The sequence below is a fragment of the Palaemon carinicauda genome, chromosome 7, assembly GCF_036898095.1.
Source record: "Palaemon carinicauda isolate YSFRI2023 chromosome 7, ASM3689809v2, whole genome shotgun sequence".
Taxonomy (NCBI): domain Eukaryota; kingdom Metazoa; phylum Arthropoda; class Malacostraca; order Decapoda; family Palaemonidae; genus Palaemon; species Palaemon carinicauda.
The window spans coordinates 18,425,614-18,446,595 of NC_090731.1; the positions used below are offsets into that span (position 1 = coordinate 18,425,614).

Consider the following 20,982-nt stretch of genomic DNA (forward strand, 5'->3'; position numbering starts at 1 on the left):
ATTAAAAGATTGATAATGAAAAAAAAAATTACTTTTTGATATCCACGGTGCCCAATAAGATCTATACTGTATAACGATTCACAGTGCTCAATAAGCTCTTTATACAGCAAAACCAGAGGGAAAGTGTGTAATTATGTCATTTTATTTTCAGGTTGCAGAGTTCTTGCATCTTGAGAAAGAACTTGAAATGCGTTCCTGGCCTTCATATTGAAGAGACCCTCAAATTTGACGATCTGCTCCGTAAAATTTGTATGAGTTTTGTTGGGGTGTTTTCGTAGCCAGAGTGTTTTGAAATGAAATCTGATAGCCAAAGGAAAGGAGAATGGCAGCTGTTGTTACCACCTCAGGCACATTCGACCTTGAGATGTCTGGATTTGGAACTGAACTTCCTCAAGGAAAATCCCTTGATCTGAGAAATGTCATTACTGCCCTGTGTTGTAATAGTGAAAGTGCTTTATCATATATTCCCACTGGCATAAAGAATAATGTGTATTTCGTTTGTAAGTCTTCGGGATTAGATTTAGACTTTGCCGATGATTGTACTTGGGCAACGGGCAGTTCGGTTCATCGGAGCCTCTATGTATGCTTACAAAATAATGCTTTGAAAAGAGTTGCTTACAAGGATAAACTGTATGTCTTCCCTCAGTTGTCAGGTGGTCGAAAAACAATTATTCCATTAGATCCCCAACCATCTCATGAGGATATTCTTGAAATTCACACGAGAAATTTCTGTCACTCGGAAAGCTCAGATTACAAAAAACGAATTACGTGGATTAGTAAATTGCCTATCCGTATATGGCCTGTGCTTCCCAAAACTGCATGCGTTGAGTATTTGGGTACTTCACCTGAAGTACCTCCAAGTGAAACTGAATCGTATCAATATGTGGTACAGGAAGATATTGAAGAAGTACAAGACGGGGCTTTTTGTGAACCAGGAAATACTCAAGATCTTGAACAGTTGCATGTTGAAAATATCGGTGAATCATATGACTTGAAAAATTGTAATGGCCCTGCAAATGGCAATTTCATAGATGACAACATCTCGTGTGAAGTACTCAATTATGAGATTCCTGTGTTGAACTTAGCAGACATAGAAAGCCGCACCCCCCAAGATTTGCCTTACGAACCTGTGTATGTAAGCGAAAGTGTCAAGCCAGATGAATTTGTTACACAACCTCTCTATTTTTATGTCAGTCCAAACTGTAGTACCAATTCTATAGCCTCCTTGATCCCAGTTGATAGGGTTGCTGATAGAGAGGAGGTAGAGAGGGCTTTTGAATTGGGTGATTCACGAGTTTATGAAACAGATTTGTCTCAGCTGTATGCAGACATATCAGCTAAGCATAAGGACAATGTTGGTTCCAAGTGCAGTCCTGAAGATGAAAGCCCCAGTTTAATAGATGACAGCTTAAAAGATGGTACCCCTTTACTGTTTGGAAAATTTCTGGATTTGAAGAATATAATTCATGCCTTCCAATCTTATACTTCATTAATTAAAATACCAAGGGGTGTAAAAAAAAATGCCTATTATATTGTAAAGAAGAATGAAAAGGATGAATGTTGCAATCCTCTTTCAAAATGCTATGAGGATGAATTTGCCTGGGTTGGTTGTCACGAGAAGTCCGAGACTTTTTGTCGCAAGGAAAACAATGAATTTGAGAGGCTAAGTTTGGGCAAAAAAAATGTCCCAAGGTCAATTGAGGAGGAGATTTTAATTGTCAGGAGAAGTTATGGTTCGGCAAAAGCCCCAGTCAGTCTCCGAAAGCGTATCACCTCGATCACAAAGGCACCTTCTTCCTTGCATGCCAGCATTTCTCAGGCAGTCTGTGTTGAATACGTTGGCAACCTGGAAGGTCCTATTCATGAGGAAGAGGCTGATAGTTGTGGTATGGAAGGTGGCAGTTTCTTGCCTCTTGAGTCTACTTTGATATGTGGCTTCCCATTGCCAGAAGGAACCTTTTTAGACATCAATTCCTTGTTGGCAGCTTTAGTATCGGGAAAAAGTGCATCATTCATACCGAAAGGTGCCAAAGAAGATGTGTATTTTATATGCAATGAATCTTCTAATCTGTTTTGTAGAGAAACGGGGGAAATAAGCCCAACTTTAGACGAGTTTGGCCAGTGGTATACTAGTCACTCTGTTATTGTAACATTTGTGGTAGATGAGAATGGTTCGCATGAAAGGTGTTACTTAGAGGATGATCTTTATTACAGACGAAAAAGGAAGGGAGACAATGTGATCTATGAATTGTTTCATCCACAGCCGTCATCACGGAACATACTGGAAATTAATCGAAATCACTCTTCAGCCTTCGGACTTTGGAGACGAATAACATGGGTAATTAGGGCTCCGGGGTTTCTATGTTCAGTGGTGCCTACCTGTGCTTGTGTAGAATATTTAGGATCACAGGGTAATGGCTTTCTTCCAAACAAATGTGAGCATAATGCTGTTGATAGAGGTCATGGTGAAGGTGAATTGGCTTGCCTTGAAGGTTTGCCTCTACCTGAGGGAAAGTTTTTATCGCCATGGTTACTTTTGCAAGCATTGCGTAATGCTAGACTTGTGGAACAAATTCCAACAGGATTAAAGAAGAATGTATATTTCATTATAGGGATTGAAAGGGTGAAAGACCTTCGCAGTGACAAAGATTGGTGTTCGGGAAATGAAGTCACTCACGAAATATACTATTTATTACCCGAGTCAACATCTTGTGTTCGAATATTTAAAAAGCGTGGTTTTTATTGCGCAAAGAAAAATATACCATTGTTACCGCAACCAAGTCACGAAAGCATTTTAGAGATTGATCGCCATACATCAACATGGAGAGAGTCAACATTATACAAGAGACAAATATCTTGGATAACAAAATTGCCATCTCATGTGGCTCCATTTGGAACAAATTTAGCCTGTGTTGAATATGTTATGGATGGTGGAGTAAGTCTTGAGTCTGTAGGGGAAAGTACTAATGCAAATAAACAGACATTAGATTCTCGTCAAAACTTGTCTAAAAACGTTGCCACTGAAAAAGAGGATATCATACAACTGCACTCTGTTCACTCTGTAAGTGACACAGACAATTTGTCCTTAGGAGATTCGATATCTATTCCAGATTTTATCAAACGTAATTTTGTTCGCCATGTAGGGTATGATGAAAAAGGGGAAGTAGATTCATTGATATTATATACAGAAGAACAGATTCTGGATTTATGTCGCTTTTGTTGCTCTAGATTCTCCCGTTCTGTTCTTGGTGTGAAAACTCTGTTCAAAGACCAAGGCTTTAATGTTACTGTCTTGACCTATACAAATTACTCTGTGATTCATGTGCCTACTGGGAAACATCCTTTATTTATTGGCCCAGTATTCATTCATAAGAATGAAAATGTTAGTGCATACAATTTATTTTTCTTACACATGAAAGATACTTTTTCAAAAACGCATGACATCGTAAGGAATGGAAGAAAAAACCCTTTGGTTTGGGGAAGCGATTTATCAAGGACAGTACACCAGTCACTTGCACACGTGTATGCACGCACCATGAGATTGGTTTGTGTCGAGCATCTGAAAAGCCGGGTTCGTGAAGTGGTAATGAAATACCCGAATAAGTCATCAGAGTCTAAAGAGAGAATATTACAGTTTTTTGTTGGTCCCGAAGGAGTGTGCAGCAGTTGTAGTGAAAAAGAGCTTGAAAGTCGAATTACTATGATCCAACTCCTGGGAGAAATTCCTGCAAAGCTTTTGCTAGAGTTTAAAAAAAGTGTTTATCCTATTTTGAAAAGAAACTTTGCTACTCACGTTCGTCATCCATGGATTGAACCCTTGTGGGTGAATGGAAGCATATGGTTGGAGCTTCCAAGAGAAGTGAGCAAAAGTTCCGATCTCCTCCATGAGAAAGCGGGAGAAAAGAAAAGCCATTTGGAAGCACTCGTAAACAACCTATATGGTTGTGTGGAAAAGCAGGTCACGGAACTTTTTAATGTCTTGACGAAGGAGAGCGATGTTTTAACCCTTAGTAAAGAATTCAAAATGCACATGATAGATATGCATTCTGGTTCCTTTCAAACAAAGAAACAAGTTCTTGAAAAATTTTGGGTTTTCCTTGGTGCAAGGAATTTTGATGGAAAATTTAAAACCAGTAAGCCAAAAAAGATGTCTGGGAAAAGGTTAACAGTGTCCAAAAGCACAGCGAACAGAAGCATTTTGAAATCAAAAACTGCTAAAAAAAGAAATACTGTTATTGAGAGCAGCAGTACTCAAGCACCATCAGTTGGAGAAAACCTTCATTCAGGACATTCAAGCAAAGAATCCTTTGATGAAAAGGAAGTTGCATCGTTAGGGCACGAGAATGTGAAAAAAGGTTCTGAGTGTAGTCCTAACTCTAAAAGGAGAAAGAGAAGTGGTGAAACACAAGTTCAGCAGAAAATCACACATGACAAAAATTTGAAACGCAACACTAAAGTTTCAATGCCTTTGAATGGTGCCACAGAAGATTCATTTGATGGGGGTACTAAAAGAAGACAGACATCCAAAAAAAGGAAAAGTGATCAAATGTGTGAACCCAGTACAAGCATGTATAATCATGATTCATTGCTTGGGGAACATGATGAGAATGTTGAAGGGCTCCAGGGCAAGTGTCTAGAAAAGAAGGAATCAGAACCTCTTGTTGACAATAATAGCAACTGCTGTTCTGAGCAATTGCTTACCGAAGAGAGTGTGGTAGAAGTAGTGGAACCTAAGTTACAAATTCAAAGGGAAAACGAAGCAAGTAAAGTGAGGGATAACAAGACAAAGTTTGTTAATGGAAACTTTCCTAATGAACTAAAAAGGAAGATCACAGAGGTCGGTTCTGGTGATAGTAACTGTGATCCTGGTCAAATAGTTGACAGCGGTAATGTAAAAAACCGCAAGGTGTCGGAGCACAGCCTGCTGAAAGCGGAGAGTAAGTCAGACAAGATATCGGAAGACAGCCTGCCGAAAGCGGAGAGTAAGTCAGACAAGATATCGGAAGACAGCCTGCTGAAAGTGGAGAGTAAGTCGGACAAGATATCGGAAGACAGCCTGCTGAAAGTGGAGAGTAATTCAGAGAAGTCAGTGGGGCACAAAAAGGCCAGTACTGCGAGTGGTAAATTAGGAGGGAAGCGTGTGGTAAAATGTTTGAAGGGACAGCAAAGGGGGTTATCACAAAAGAAGGCTGCTCAGACCAAGGGTGTTGGTAGATGCGGCGTTACCCACGTAAAGAAACCACGTATAATTTTAAAGAAAATTAAGTGTAATCCGAATCAGGGTAGTAAACAGGTCAAAAAGAGGTCGGAGAAGCTTTGCAAAGAGTCTAGAAAAAGGAAAAGAATTTCTAGTGCACGCGTCATCAGTGATGAATCTCGGCATTTGGACAAAAGAGAATTGGGAATAAGCGGTCCATCTGATGAATTAAAATATGTTTGCAAAGAAGAGATTTGTCTGAGAAGTGTTCTTGTGAGATTGGAAGTTCTCCCACAGAAAACATTAAGAACATTGTTAGAAGAGGGTAGAGTGTTACTTTCTGCTAAATGATATCATTGGGAATTGAGTTTCAATATATTATTAAATATTGTATCGTAAAAGATGATAACAGTACCTGAATAATGTACAGTACATTGAACTATGTGGTTCATTTTTATAGAGCTTTATTGTTCGGAAGGAAATGTATTTTTGTAATGTATGATTTGAAGGATTTATGTATTTTAAGTAAGCTTTTTCCCTTTTTTTTGCTAAATGAAGGATTAAAAGTCATATTTGCATATGGGTGCAGGTACCATGTTGTATTTTATGAGTTTTTATTACCATTCTAAAGTTAGTCTCAAGTCTTGCTTATCAATTCTATACACATGTACATACAGTATACCTCGTGTCTAGATTTTGCAATGAATGCCTATACATTAATGCATGCAGTATACAGAGGAAAATGCCAAGGAATAAAATTTTACAGCAAGTTTTAAGAATACATTATATGTATTAAAAATTTAAAGGCAAATCTTGATTGCTTGTAGATAGGGAGTTAGACTAACTAGTTGGTAAAAATGACCTATCTCTAGTCTTGTATTATTTTTGTAAATGTAATTTAGTATATTAAATGCTCTTATTATAAAAAACTAAAGAAGAGCCAAATTAATTTTTTCTTCAAGGGATTTACCGTCGAGTTATCATTTGCTTTTGGTTACTGTAGATTCTATTTGCATTCTCGCCTCGGGGTTCGGCCATGGTTATGCCACTGGGTCAAGTAAGGTTAGCCTGTGCAAAAGACAAACTGAACCTCTCTTTATTATACTTTTTTTAACTTTACGCCGTATCCTATATATGGTTGAATAAATAGTTAATAAGCAAAAGATAGTCAAATTGAAGATGACACAATTGTTTTATCTTATATATGGTTTAATAGGTAATTTATAAGTAAAAAATATTCAATTTCAAGCTAGCAAAACTTTTATGATAGAAGCTGTTACAAAATCACTTTAGGACTTCAGGGTATTTGGACAATCTAGGACTTCAGGATATTTGGGCAATATGTTAGAGAAGGTTTCATAAGCTTAATTGTTGCTGGACTTCGATGCTGCAAGTTTCTTTTAAAAAAGTGTTAATGAAATTCTTATATCCATATAAATGTCAACTTTTAACAAAGGGTTGTGTGTTTTTAAAGATGGTTTGGGAACATGAAATATGTCCTTTTGATTATGAACTGTGTTGTTTAGGGCCTCTACAATTTTCCATAGGGCAGACCATCGAGATGTTTACTTTTTCTGCGTTCCCTTTATCCTATTTTGTGGTCCAAATTCTTTAAGCTTTTACTTACCAGTGGAAAGGAGGGGGGAGGGTGATTTCTCTCAGTTGCGCCACATCCTAGGTACCTCCTTACCCAGTGCAGTGCAGGACCATATGACCCATATTCAATAAATCCATCCTTCCAGATATATAAAAACTTACTTGTTCAAGAATGTGGAAACTGCCATAATTTCTCCTCACCAATTACTGTTTTGTATTCAAGTATGCCAGTGACTATATCTCGTTTATGCTGCCTGAATAGTTTCCCTTTTTTACTAATAAATGTTTCGTCACAAACTTACCAATCATATCTGTGCCATCTTTTGTGTACCAAAGTCAAGGATTTGCTAGATTTGGGTAGGAAAAAGAGAGATTGCTATCCAACAGCTCTTAGGTTTAGGTGTAGGTTTTTTTAAATGTAACGAAATACAGTAACCTGCTAGTTATTCTACCATAGAGTACAATTATATTTTATGTAATCTAGTGTTGATCACTACTGTTCTACTGTATTGTGTCCCTATCTGTCAGGTCTGCTGGTTGCTGGAATACTCATTTCATTAAAAACTTATGTCGTGAGTAGTGGTTGTGCTGTATGGATTACTGTGACAGTTAGCCTCACTCCGTAGCCACCTTCCACTTGGCTGTGTTGTCTTTTTCTGTTCATAAATTTACCTTCAGTTTCCTACGTAGCTTACAAATTCTTCTACTACTTTTTATCTCTTTGTTTGAGAACAAATTTGTTGGTTGAGCTCTGTGAGACTATAGAAATGAGACACTAGTTTGCTGGAACTACAGTAATTACACATAGTGAGATTTTTATCATTGCCAGTAATTTAAAATTAGCATTTTTCAGTGCTAGGTTTTAGTAAACATATGTTGTGCGCTCTCTCTCTCTCTCTCTCTCTCTCTCTCTCTCTCTCTCTCTCTCTCTCTCTCTCTCTCTCTCTCTCTCTCTCTCTCTCAGTGAGATTTTTATCATTGCCAGTAATTTAAAATTAGCATTTTTCAGTGCTAGGTTTTAGTAAACATATGTTGTGCGCTCTCTCTCTCTCTCTCTCTCTCTCTCTCTCTCTCTCTCTCTCTCTCTCTCTCTCTCTCTCTCTCCTCTCTCTCTCTCTCTCTCTCTCTCTCTCTCTCTCGTGCTAATGTATCTATGTATTATGAAGTTAGAAAAAATATCAACTATTTTATTATTGTTTTGGCTAAGTATTTAGACTACTGTACTGTATTGTGGTAACCAATTACATGCGACTGCTGACAAATTAACGGCTGTACAGTTTATGAGTATTGTAATTTCCACTGATTGCTTTGAATATCTTTGGAAATGAAAAATTTTCTATGTTTTGTGGTATTATAGTATACTGAACAGTATATGCATTTCCGATTTTATTGCCATGTATGTACATCAACGTAAATATCAATTGAATAAATAAGCCACTTTTTATTGAATGTTTGATTAGCCTATTAGAAAATTAAATTGCATTGTTTTGTAACTTTTTAGGTGGGTGGTTTGCAAAAAGTGTGATTTTTATCATAAGGGATAATTAAAAAAAAAAGAGCTACTTGAGAGATTGTTGACAGATTCAGCAATACATTATCTTGTTAAAATCTGCCGTACTTGTAAGCGGAAAATTTTTGGTAACCCAGTTATAGACTTTGCAAAGAAAACTTTTTTTCCAAATTCGGAAAATGGTGGATTAGCATGTAATTTAGTTATGAAGTGTCTTGCCTCTATTTTGTAGTTTTAGAATATGTTGATCAGATATTAAAAAAAGGGCTGAAGATCAGTTTTTTATGTATTAATATGTACAGTAGTATTAACGCTACAATAATATGAAAAGAACGAGAGAAGAGTACAGTATAGGAAACTAAATACTGTATATTTACTTTTTCATGGTCTGTGAGTTTTTTTTATTTGTGTGCCAAATATTGTTTGTTCATTTGTTTGTTTATGAATGTCTTGCCTATAGCAAGACACGGGCTCTTGCACTAGGGCAGCCCGTAAAATTTTGTTAAAATGGTATAAAATCTTACAAAATTTGATTGCGTAGGTCTCATGCTGAGGACTATTTGGAATTGGGTAATTGTTTTAAGCCCTTATGGAAAAATATGTTCAGATGGTAGCAGACCAGATTAAGAGTTTCAAATGTAAATGGGAAATGCATTTTAGAAGGCCGGGCTAGTTAATTACAGTTAAGATGATACTGATAATGCCACGCCAGCCATTACTGAGGTCTATAGTTCTATGTTATTAATGGCTTCCTGTTTTAAATCTAAAAAAATCAGTGAGTCTGGGCAGAGGCAAATTCTAGCCTATCATGTCCATGTTTTGGATTTGGAGATCGTAATACTTTTAGAGCAAAATGTATTAGAAGTTATTTGATATAGCTCCTGGTTTTTACAAGCACTTATTTCTAGTTCCCAAAGTTGAGATGTTGGACACCAGCTCTGGCTGTTTAAGTTCTAGAAAAGTTTAAAGATCTCTCCACATTTTTGAGGGAGAAACCCTTGACAATCCTTGGGCCTGTAAGGAAAGGAGATTGGATGTTTTTGGTAGACCCACATAGATGTGTTCTTTCACATTCATATCCATCTAAATTCAAGGAAACTTCTTTGGTTCGTGAATCGCTTGAAAGTTGACCAATTTAAGTGTGTATTTTGGTCCCAGGACTGTTCACAAGTCTTAGCCAAGATTATGGCTCCCATCTTGATTGTAAGAAGGTCAAGGACAGTGGCTTCTCTAAATCCTGATCTTTACATTGACAAAGTCTCTTCTTAACTATATACTACAACCCAGTTAAAATTATAAGGGTGATTCTTCATTGCCAATTTACTTTGGAGAAACTCATTCTGGAAGTTTCTTATGCATTTGTAAAAAATTGCCATTGAGAAAGACTTTTAGTGATCAATCTATCTTGAAGTTTTTTTAATTGTTTCATTCTACAAGATCTTTAATGCTGTTCTGCTCAGTCTTCAGCTGACGACCCATTTTAAATTACTGGATAGAAGTTTGCTTATGTCTGATATGGATATTAATCTCTATCACCATCGTTCTGTTATTCCTTTGTGCGTGTTGCACAAAATTTTTCATAATTCTGACCATCCTCTGGAGTCAGGTCTTTCCAGACTACCATCCTGTACGTAGCATTAGGTATGCATGTAAGTCTAACAATCTTGCCTTCTCTATCATGAGGTTCAATACTACGCAGTATTCTAGAAGTTGTATTCCAGGTGTTGGATTCATCTTCCTTGTCTGGCGTTTTGGTAGAACTTCAATAAGTTCAGATTTGTTGCAATTGCTTTTCTGATGAATAGGTTGACATACAGCTCATTTCATGTATATGTGACTGATCTATTTCAATGTTTTTACTGATCTTTGAATAATTTCTATGTTCTAATTTTTTATTACTAATATATAGTTTGCTTCTCTATTTCCTTTTCACATAGGGCTGGTTTTCTTATTACATCCCTTACGCATGTAGCTTCCTGCTTTTTCAACTAGGGTTGTAGCTTGTCTGGTAATAAATGATAATGAGTAATATGATATCCAGATATCAGGGTTCTTTTATACCTGGAAGACTGGTTATTTTTCAGCACCTAGTGGGAAAGGATTTCGCATCGACAAGTGTTAGTACTCGTGTTATGGGAAAAGTTGGGAATCCTGGTCCATTTAAAGTCCTATGATTCCTTCTGAGAGGATTCCTCATGATTCCTAGTGAGGGTTTTATATTTAGCAGTGATAATAACGACTTCCTTTTAGAGTTTTTCCATCTGAAAAGAGGATGTTCTCTTTTGTTAGAAAAGTTCGAGAGTGTGAAATCAATGTCAGTTTTGATGTAGGTGAACCTGCTGATGACCATAGTTTCTTTAGAGAAGGTTGTTCCATTGGGTCCCATAAAGATGAGTTCCCCAATATCTATATTAGAATTGGAAAAGCATATTTGATGAAGGTGCTTCCTGTTCCACTGATGAAGAACCAACTTACCAGTTGAGTTGGTAGTATGATCCTCATTGGTTACAAAAGAGTAAGGAGGGATTCTAGATGTACCTCATCCCACTTGCTGAAAGATTGGGTGAGGGTCAACTCTTAAGACTTTCTCTTTCTTTCAAGGAAATGGAAGACAGAAGAATCAACTCTTCAAGAGTTGCTGGTCATAGGAAAGTGAGTGGCATTAGTTTCAGGTTCATGGTCGCATCAGCTTATATCCGGGAATGAGGGGAACCACGTCAAAAGCCGTCTTTCATATACGAGAAGTGTTATTGACCCTTTTACCCCCAGGCTCTTTGGAAATTTCCAACCCTTAACCCCCAAGGGGTTATTTTTTCCCCAGCACATTTTGTAGTATATTTTTTTTAAATTGCTCTAACAGCCTTAATTTTTGTCATAGAAAGGTAAGGTTGGTCTCATTCTCTTGGAAAATGCCTGAATTTTCTCAAAAAATTATCAAAAATATGAAAAAAAAAATTTTTATAGCATTTTTTTGCAAGGACGTACCGGTACTTCCATGGGGCTAAAGGGATGAGTTTTGTGAAACGTACCAGTATGTCCTTTGGGGGTAAAAGGGTTAACATCTACAACTTGGAAAGGACTAGGCCCTCTTCATTGCTTAATCCCAGGGAAATCAAACATCTTAACTGATCAGTCAAGGAGGAAAAACCAGATTTTTCCAAATGACTGGTCGCAACATCCGTTACCAAGTTGTGGAATGATCTTAATGATCTTCCTAATCGGGTTGTTGAATCAGTAGAACTTCAAAAAGTTCAAACTTGCAGCGAATGTTTTTAGGTTGAACAGGCTGACATGAGTCTTTTTATAGTTTATATATGACATATTTGTTTTTGACGTTGTTAATAATTTATATATGACATATCTCTTTTGACATTACTTTTTTTTAGAATGATTTATTGTTAATTTGTTCTCTTCAGTTATTTATTTCCTTATTTCCTTTCCTCACTGGGCTATTTTTCCCTATTGGAGCCCCTGGGCTTATAGCATCTTGCTTTTCCAATTAGGGTTGTAGCTTGGATAGTAATAATAATAATAATAATAATAATAATAATAATAATTGGCGGGAAGGACCAAATGAGGAAATGGTTTGAATATCACTAAACAAGAGAGATGACTTTTTCAGCATTTCTGGATTATTTTGGGATGGAAGGTGGATGCCGTGTTACAGGATTGGTTGAATCTGGATCTGTACTGTGCTGTGACTTTCCACTGTTTGCATTCATTTAGGGTCACACTGAACTATTAGGTTTTATTGTATGAAAGTGTTACGATTTGTATTAAAGGTTAAAATGATACTAAAGGGTGTGAGTGTACAGATATGATTGAATGATTTTTGTTATATAGCGTTGAATGGCCTTTGATGCCCCAGTACTTGGCTTAATGCCTAAATCCTATATTCAATCAACTGAACTATTAGGTAGGTATTGCGAGGAAGGTAAGAAGAATGGCAGCAGCAGGGATAAAGGGAAAGGAAACAGCTGGACTACTGGCAAATAGACGTAGCCATCTAGTAAAGCACACAGATATAACAGCAGTTTCATTACATACTAGGATAAAGCCATGGGCACTAATGGAGGGGATTTTAAGAAGTTGGAATGTAGTGCAGTGTGCAGCTTCTGAAAAATTGTCAGATTTTGAAGGCTGTTTTAGTTCGTACATTTGATAAGATATGAGGAACAATAAAAATTAGGTAATAAACATAGAATTACAGTACAGTACTGTAGCAGATGAAGTTCATGAGGAATCCCTTGGAATCTGTGAGAGAAAATAAGCAGATACACCAGATGGGAATTTGGTAGAAAGCAATAGACAAAAGTGAAGATTATGTGGTGATTAAACTAATATCTATAGTCCATTTCTTTTAGCGAGGCAGATTTGCACCGACTTGCTGCGGTGCCCTTTTAGCTTGGAAAAGTTTGCTGATCGCTGATTGGTTAGAATTATTTTGTCTAACCAATCAGCGATCAGGAAACTTTCCGATCTAAAAGGGCACCGCTATGAGTCGGTGTAAATCTGCCTTGCTAAAATAAATGGACTATAGTCATCCAAAGTGATAGAAAGGAAAGAGGATATCATACTAGCTTGTTAGGTTTTGGGGGATTCAATGAATGTCAAGAAGAGAAGAAATTATCAGGTATAAGAAAACTAATTGACTGAATAAAGAGAATATTCTTTGTTCACCATTCCTTGTTTTTTCAGGTGATGGAACACATGCTTTTTCTTCCTTACATCCACACCACTGATAATTGCCAAGCAAATGTTACTTTATGGAAAATCATTAACTGTATCTTATATAAAAACATATATGAGTACTTGAATCAGATGAAAATTTCCATAGACAATTGGTAATTTATCGAGAATTCAATGAAATGTAAAACTGACTATGAACCCTTTTGCAGTATGAATCTTTTTTTTATGGTAATGCATGATGTGGTATTGGTTTTGATCTAGTGTTTTCTTAATCAGTGACTTGTTATATTAGCCGTGATTGTAAGTGGGCTAATAAGAAAGCTGCTTTTGGTGTAGATATCTTATGCTGTTTTCCTTATTAAGAAAATTTTTATTTTCTCCGCCTTTTATAAGCATTTTGATTACCAAATATTAGAATAATGCTTTGGCTGTATATCTTTATTATGCTTGTTTTTGTATAGTCTATATATTAGCATTCAATACAGGACAATGCAGGCATTTTTTTTATACACTGGATTTAATAATCATTGCTGAGGTTATGCAGTGAAATGTGTGCTTTTTATCTTTGTCAAATAAAGTGTTGTGACTGAATGCAAATATGCTATTTTTTTCATTTCAGTCCGAAAACTGAGATATGGAACAAGAGCTTCAATATGAAGGTGATGCTGCTGAGGGTGGTGAAGAAAGTTTTGCTGCTACTGGCGAAGAGGACCAGCAATTGAATGACACTGACCAGTCCATTGAAACTGAACTTGAAGCCATAAAAGGTAAGATTCACATAAATCAGAGAAGAAAACGTGGATTTCTCTTGCCTGGCAAGTATTCATATTAACCCGTGTTCCACGTAAGGTGGGGAAATCGTAGCTGAACTGCAAGTTGAAATCTAGTAATACAGGATTGTATTGTGAGAAATGTTGGTCATACATAGATTAGCCTGTTTATGTATTTGTGTGAAATGTAAATCACTACATTGATTTTAGCCTGTTATTAGATAATTTCTAACCACCAATTGAGAATAGTGAAGATATTGCTCATGTAAGATAGAGACAAGGTGTATTTTTGGTTGCCTTTAATTTGAATTTTTGCTTTTGTTATTTGATTTGTTTTATTCCTTATCAGCTCTTAATCTTGATACTTTATTAGTATGCTTTATCGTGATACAGAACTAGAAGACCTGGATTGTGTCCTTTGCCCAATATATGTCCTTACAATGGTCAATGTCCTTTGGAGAAGATGCAACATCCTCTTAGCCCCTAGCTACAACAACTTTTTAGCCTTCAATTATCTCCTTTCTTAAGTTTTATGATGGTTCTCGATACCTTCCATTTTGGCTTACCACTGCCACCGCTACCTTTTTATGAGCCTTGTCTATGGAGTAAAGCTGTAGTAGAAAAATGAAATGTAGCAAAGATATCAACAGAACAATATTAGGTTTGAAGTGGACGAGAGGTATGCGTTAATTGGGCCATGCGCCATTGTCTTAAATGCGACTTTGCCTGGGTTACATATCTTTATTTATCAGGGTCTGTCTTGTTGTTTGACTGAATTCCTGTTCAATTTCAGGAAAAAAGGTTCTAAAATTTTGTACGTTGACCTTATTATTTGACGTATTACTGTTATCATACAAATTGTGCCATTCTTATAGCCTCTTGAATTAAGTTTCCTTGCTTACAGTTTAGATGAAAAATGAGAAAGTAACAAAGATTTATTGTTGCACTCAGTCCTAATAATATTATGCAAAGTAAAATGAAAATCTTAAGTTAAAGTTAAGAAGTACCGAGAATAACTGTCAAATCGTAAACATAAATAAGAAAGAAAATTATGACATTACTAACACCATAACAAACTATGATAATATTAATTCCCATTGGAATTTATGTACAGCTGAGTGTGTGGCAACCCAAAAACCAGTGTCGGTGAAAACTTCATGCACCGGATATTGTGTAGTAAAACTATATTCTTGGCCTTACATCTGATCTGCTACTTCTGAAAATGTTTTGAGTAGTACAATCTATAGTTAGTGGTTTATTCTACTAAAACAAGAAGTTTCAAATGTAGCCATTTTCTTATTTTTAGTCTGTTTTATGCTTGTACTCATTTTCCTGTTCTTTATCCATTTATATAAAATGCCAGAATTAGAAATGAGTTTCCATACATTCTGCTCCACTATTTTCTCAAGTTGCTAACATTCTCTAGTTTCAACTATAGTTTTCATAGTTGTATAATACTCTTCAGTATTTAATTTAGTAGTTTGTGACTTCAGTCAATTACTACAGTCAATTACTACTGTATTCTGAAAGAGGCTTTTTCTATTCCAGCACGCGTCAGAGAAATGGAGGAAGAAGCCGAGAAAATCCGACAGATTCAGTCGGAAGTTGACAAGCAGATGAGTTCCCCAACAGGTGCAGCAAATTCCACTTCACAGCTCAATTTGTCTATTGAAGAGAAAATGGAAGTTGATGCAAGATCCATTTATGTTGGCAATGTAAGTTAAATGGTATAATATTTTTTTATTGTAGTACTAAGCTTTTCCTGAAATTTTTTTAATGTATTGTTAACCCTTTTACCCCCAAAGGACGTACTGGTACGTCCTTGCAAAAAACTGCTATTTAAATTTTTTTTTTTTGGCATATTTTTTATATTATTTATAGAAACTTCAGGCATTTTCCAAGAGAATGAGACCAACCTGACCTCTCTATGACAAAAATTAAGGCTGTTAGAGCAATTTAAGAAAAATATACTGCAAAATGTGCTTGAAAAAAAATAACCCCGGGGGTTAAGGGTTGGAAAGTTCCAAATAGCCCTGGGGGTAAAAGGGTTAATTGCTAAGTATATTTTTTGAGAGAAACTTTGTTTTATGTCATTGCCATGTAGTAATGCATCTCTTAAGTTTGATTAAGCTTTTTAATCTAGACACCAATAACATTACATAGCTTTATTGATAATGCAAGCAGTTATAGGTGATTATGATGAAAGATATCTATTTGAGAGCTCTGGCGTAAGCCTTTGCTATTTTATGACAAATAATCTTCTCTCTGAATTACTTGTACTGCATTGTTGATATAGTTATAATGTTTTTTTTTATGTATAATGAATGAATGAGTTATATGCAAGGCAAATTTGAAATTTAATTTGCTTTTTCCCCTCAAATTTAATCATGAAGATTGATATGAAAAATTTACATAACCTCAAGAAGTTTTAACTTCCAGTTTTTTATTTTCAATGATATTCCTTATACTCTACAGTACTTATATTATTCAATCCAGAAGTATTCTCTAGCTTTGCAAAATTTATATTTTCTTTTTTTCCCCTCAAACTTAATCATGAAGTTTGATTTAAAGAAATTTACCTAACCTCAAAAAGTTTCAATGCCAATATTCCTTATAGTTATATTATTCAATCCAGAAGTATTCTCTAGCTTTGCTGTTGACTATATTTGAACACTTTCAGGTTGATTATGGCGCAACAGCAGAAGAACTTGAACAGCACTTCCATGGCTGTGGTGGAGTTAACAGAGTCACTATTTTGTGTAACAAGTTTGATGGGCATCCTAAAGGTTTTGCTTACATAGAGTTCTCTGAAAAAGATTCTGTTCAAATGGCAATGGCTTTAGATGAATCTTTGTTCAGAGGAAGACAATTAAAGGTAATTTAATCTAATTTTTGTGTATCGTACTGCTGTATTATATAATGTTTGTTCCAACACGAATACTTACCTCGAACTACTTTCTTAGGAGTTACCTGTAATCTCCTCTCTACCGACCAGAGTTTTGTGTAGTATACCCTAAACCCGTTTTCTATGGAGGGCTAACTCGGGAGTAAGAGAACGTGCTCCGAGGGTGGCTTTTGCGCTAGGTTGAGGTCCGCTTGGGTCGTGAGCGCCAGTAAGTTCTCTAAAAGTGGTTTGTTCCTACACTAGATACAAACCCTCATTCTTTACTATAGGAGATATTCTAGCGCGAGCTGGAAAATACGGCAGAAAACCTTAACAAGGTCGTTAACAACTGGGCTGGTAGTTATCCACCTGTTAGTGGTGGGGGACTGCCGGTCGGTAGCTACTGAATACCTTCAATCGAATTCTAGCTGTCACAGTGGTAACACCGCTGCTCCTACTTTTCTTTGACTGGCAGACTAGCCTTTCTTTATTGTGTCGTTGGTTAACTTTTTCTTTTTCTTTGTTAGATGTGATGTCCTCTATTATGAGGAAGTGTCCTGGGGGTCCCCCGAAATCTTGTGGTCCATTCATGTCACCACCGGTGGTGTATCTTCATTCTCTATGCCCTTCGTGCAGAGGTCATAGGTGTTCTGAAGGCTCCCCCTGCCAAGTATGTAGAGAATGGTTGCCCTCTCAGTGGGAAAAGTTCATGAAGAGAAAGAAGAAGAAATCCAAAAAGGATTCGTTACCTCCAGGTTCGCCGTCGAAAGGTAAGGAGTCTCGGGCCTCTTCTTCGGCCTCTCGATCTCTCCCTTCAGACTCTTCCTTGCCTCCATCCTCCGGGGGGAAGTCAAGGAAGAGCAGCGACATTGACTTAACACCCATTTCCCTCGGTCATGCTGCCCCTCCCAGTGGGACAATTTTTTCCGCCATCGGGAATGACGCTATTACCGCTTCCATTCCAGATCACGTACAAGCGGTATGGCCTGTCCTTGGACTAATTGGTTCTCCTTCGGAGGAAGTGTGGAACCAGTTCCTCGCGGCCACAGTCTTACCTTAGGTCCCTTCTGTTTTGGAACCCTCGGGAGTTCCGGACCTCGCCTACCTCCCGTCAACTCAGTCGGCGCCCGCAGAAGTTTCAGTAGATATACAGTGATACCTCGGTACTCGACCATAATCCGTTCGAGATCCGTGTTCGACCTCCGATTTGTTCGAGTACCGAATTTTTTTTCCCCATAAGAAATAATGGTATATATTCTATTCCGTTCCCAAGCACTCGAACAGGCCCAAAATATTAATAAAACGTGTACCTAAACAACAATAATTATCTAAATGTGTATGAAATTGGTCAGAAAATCCTATAAAACAATTTTAAACCATTTACTGTACTAAAATAAAACAATTTTAAACCATTTTCTGTACTGTAGTGAACATACCTTTGAGCAGCGGTTCGATGGCATACAGGGATGGATGTGGAGAGGATGGAAGGGGGAGGTTACTGCTTGGAAGGAGAGTCCCCTTCCATGATGTGGCGGGGTAGTTCTCCTTCAGGAGTTGTTTCTCTCTCCAATGAAAGGGTGGGCAGATCTATTTCAGGGGTTTCTTCTCTTCTTTGTCTCTTCTTTGGAGGAGAAACAGGCTTTGATGTAGCAGCTTTCTTTTCTTTTGTGAAAAACTGGTCTATTGTTAATTGTTTCTTCCTCCTCTGCAGTATTCTTCGAAAATGATACATGACACTATCATTAAACATATGCACTGCCCGGTTTGCTACTGCAATTTCTGGGTGGTATTTTTCAGCAAAAGCCTGCACATCTGCCCACTTGGAACAAATTTCATTGATGAGAGAACTTGGAACATCCTCCCTTACCTCATCCTCTTCTGAAGATTCCTGCTCCACAATCAGATCCTGCTGCTGTTGTTGTTGCAGGTGCAACAATTCCTCCACAGTCAACTCGGTAGAATGGCTTTCTACAAGCTCATCAATATCATCCTTGTCGACCTCAAGCCCCAAACTCCTGCCCATGACAACAATTTCCTCAACGACATCAGTGTCATCAGAAATTACAGGGGTAGCAGTGCTTGGACCCGCCTCTGGTTGGAAACCTTCAAACTCCCTCTCTGTGACACATGATGGCCACAGCTTACGCCAGGCAGAGTTCAATGTCCTATAGGTCACACCTCGCCAAGCTTGGTCAATCATGTTAACAGAGTTGAGGATGCTGAAGTGTTCCTTCCAGAATTCCTTTAGGGTCAACTTCGTGTCACTGGTCACTTCAAAACACTTTCTGAAAAGGGCCTTGGTATAGAGTTTTTTGAAGTTTGAAATGACCTGTTGGTCCATGGGCTGGAGTATGGGAGTAGTATTGGGGGGCAAGAATTTGATTTTGATAAAGCTGTATTCTTCTTTCAAGTCATCCTCGAGACCTGGAGGATGTGCAGGAGCATTGTCCATAACCAGAAGACATTTCATTGGCAAGCTCTTTTCAATGAGGTAAGCCTTAACCTGGGGGGCAAACACTTCGTTTATCCACTCAGTAAAGAATTGTCTTGTGACCCAAGATTTAGTGTTCGAGCGCCACATAACTGGTAGTGCACTTTTACAAATATTATTTCGTTTGAACACCCGGGGGTTGTCCGAGTGGTACACTAACAAGGGTTTGATCTTGCAATCGCCACTTGCATTTGCACACAGCAACAATGTTAGCCTATCTTTCATTGGCTTGTGACCTGGCATCTTCGTCTCGTCCTTGGTAATGTACGTATTGGCTGGCATTTTCTTCCAAAATAACCCAGTCTCATCACAATTAAAGACTTGTTGTGCGATCAAATTTTGTTCATTTATGTACCGATCGAATTCCCCCACGTATTTATCGGCTGCAATTTGATCCGAACTAGCTGCCTCCCCATGCCTAGTAACACGATGAATACCTGTTCTATTACGAAACTTTTCAAACCAACCCCTGCTCGCTTTAAATGTAAATGAATCACTTTCACTGGTACTCGGACTTTTCTTCACTAATTCTTCATAGATATGCAACGCTTTTTCACAAATGAACGCTTCACTAACACTTTCCCCGGCCAACTGTTTTTCTTTAATAAATATTAAAAGCAACTTTTCCATCTCCTCAATCACTTGTGGCCTTTGCTTAGTTACCGCCGTAACTCCCGTTGCAACATTCGCCTTCTTAATCATTTCTTTATGCTTTAAAAACGTAGAAATGGTCGACTTCGCCATTCCGTATTCTACCGCTAAATCGGACACTCGTACACCATTCTCATATTTCGCTATAATTTCCTTCTTCAACTCGATCGTTGTTCGCACTGTTTTCCTCTTCTCCTTCCCCTTAACACTCATTACTTTCTTGGGACTCATTATGAAAGCTAAAAAAGCAATTAAAAGCACTGAAAATCACTAAATCACAACGAATGCTGATCGCGCGTTGTCTGAGTGACGCTCTCGAGAGAACTGATGCTTCCCGAACAAGCGAGAGTGGCCGAGATGGCGCGATCATCACAAAGCCCATGCGGTCGTCACGTGTTCGGCTGGTCGAGTACCGAATTTTTGGTCGAGCACCGCAGCAAAAATTTCTCGAAAATTTTGGTCGAACTCCGAATTGTTCGAGTATAGAGTCGTTCGACTACCGAGGTATCACTGTAGTAACTTCAGCTCTCGCAGCGCCTACTTCGTTCCTTGCTTGCGCTTCTACGAAACTTTAACATCTCAAGCGCAAACATCGCAGTACCTCCTCCTCCTCCTCCTCCTCCTCCTCCTCCTCCTCCTCCTCCTCCTCCTCGAAGGCTAGGAGGGAGAGAGAAAAGAGGAAAAGGAGAGCTCGCTCTTCTTTGCCCAGACGTTCTCATCGGAGAGACAGGCGACATAAGAAGAGACGTCATCGTTCTTGCTCTTCCTCGCCTTCTATCTCTTCACGAAATGTCTCGTCGAGAGACTATAAGCGCTCTCGTCACAAACACAAGAAGAGCGCTTCCTCGTGACATCGTTCTGCCTTACGATCGACTTCCTCTTGCGAGGGATCATCTAGGCGCTTCAAGAAAAAGAGGGCTACGATACGTTCTCGCTCTTCGTCACAAGAGAGTTCTCCTTAGCGTAATAAGCGCTCCTGTTGGAGAAGCTCTGCCCATGATTTTTCATCTAATCGCGCCCGGAGCGCGGTCAAGGGAAAAGCGCACTCTGAGCGCGATCCCTCTCCTTCACATATTAGTTTGAGGAGCTCAGATCGCTCTAGGAAAGGGAGAAAGAGCACTTCTCCTCACCATCGCTACGTATAAACAGAGAGAGAGCGCTCCTGTCCTTCAACCTCCTGATCGCGCAAGTCTC

General features: G+C 38.0%; 2 protein-coding genes across 4 annotated transcripts in view; both read left to right on the forward strand.

The window, feature by feature from the left end:
- The window catches only part of LOC137643888 (uncharacterized), a 113,649-nt gene extending 105,748 nt beyond the window's left edge, over nucleotides 1-7,901 (forward strand). For all 3 annotated transcript variants that reach the window (XM_068376628.1, XM_068376626.1, XM_068376627.1), the window contains exon 2: nucleotides 152-7,901. In XM_068376628.1, the coding sequence (XP_068232729.1) occupies nucleotides 323-5,548 (5,226 nt within the window). In that variant the 5' untranslated portion in view covers nucleotides 152-322 and the 3' untranslated portion in view covers nucleotides 5,549-7,901. The remainder of the gene's footprint in view (nucleotides 1-151) is intronic.
- Nucleotides 1-20,982, forward strand: part of Pabp2 (poly(A) binding protein nuclear 1) — an 81,118-nt gene that overhangs the window by 22,655 nt on the left and 37,481 nt on the right. The window contains exons 2-4 of the mRNA XM_068376629.1: nucleotides 13,612-13,759; nucleotides 15,311-15,477; nucleotides 16,443-16,637. Of these exons, the coding sequence (XP_068232730.1) occupies nucleotides 13,627-13,759; nucleotides 15,311-15,477; nucleotides 16,443-16,637 (495 nt within the window). The 5' untranslated portion in view covers nucleotides 13,612-13,626. The remainder of the gene's footprint in view (nucleotides 1-13,611; nucleotides 13,760-15,310; nucleotides 15,478-16,442; nucleotides 16,638-20,982) is intronic.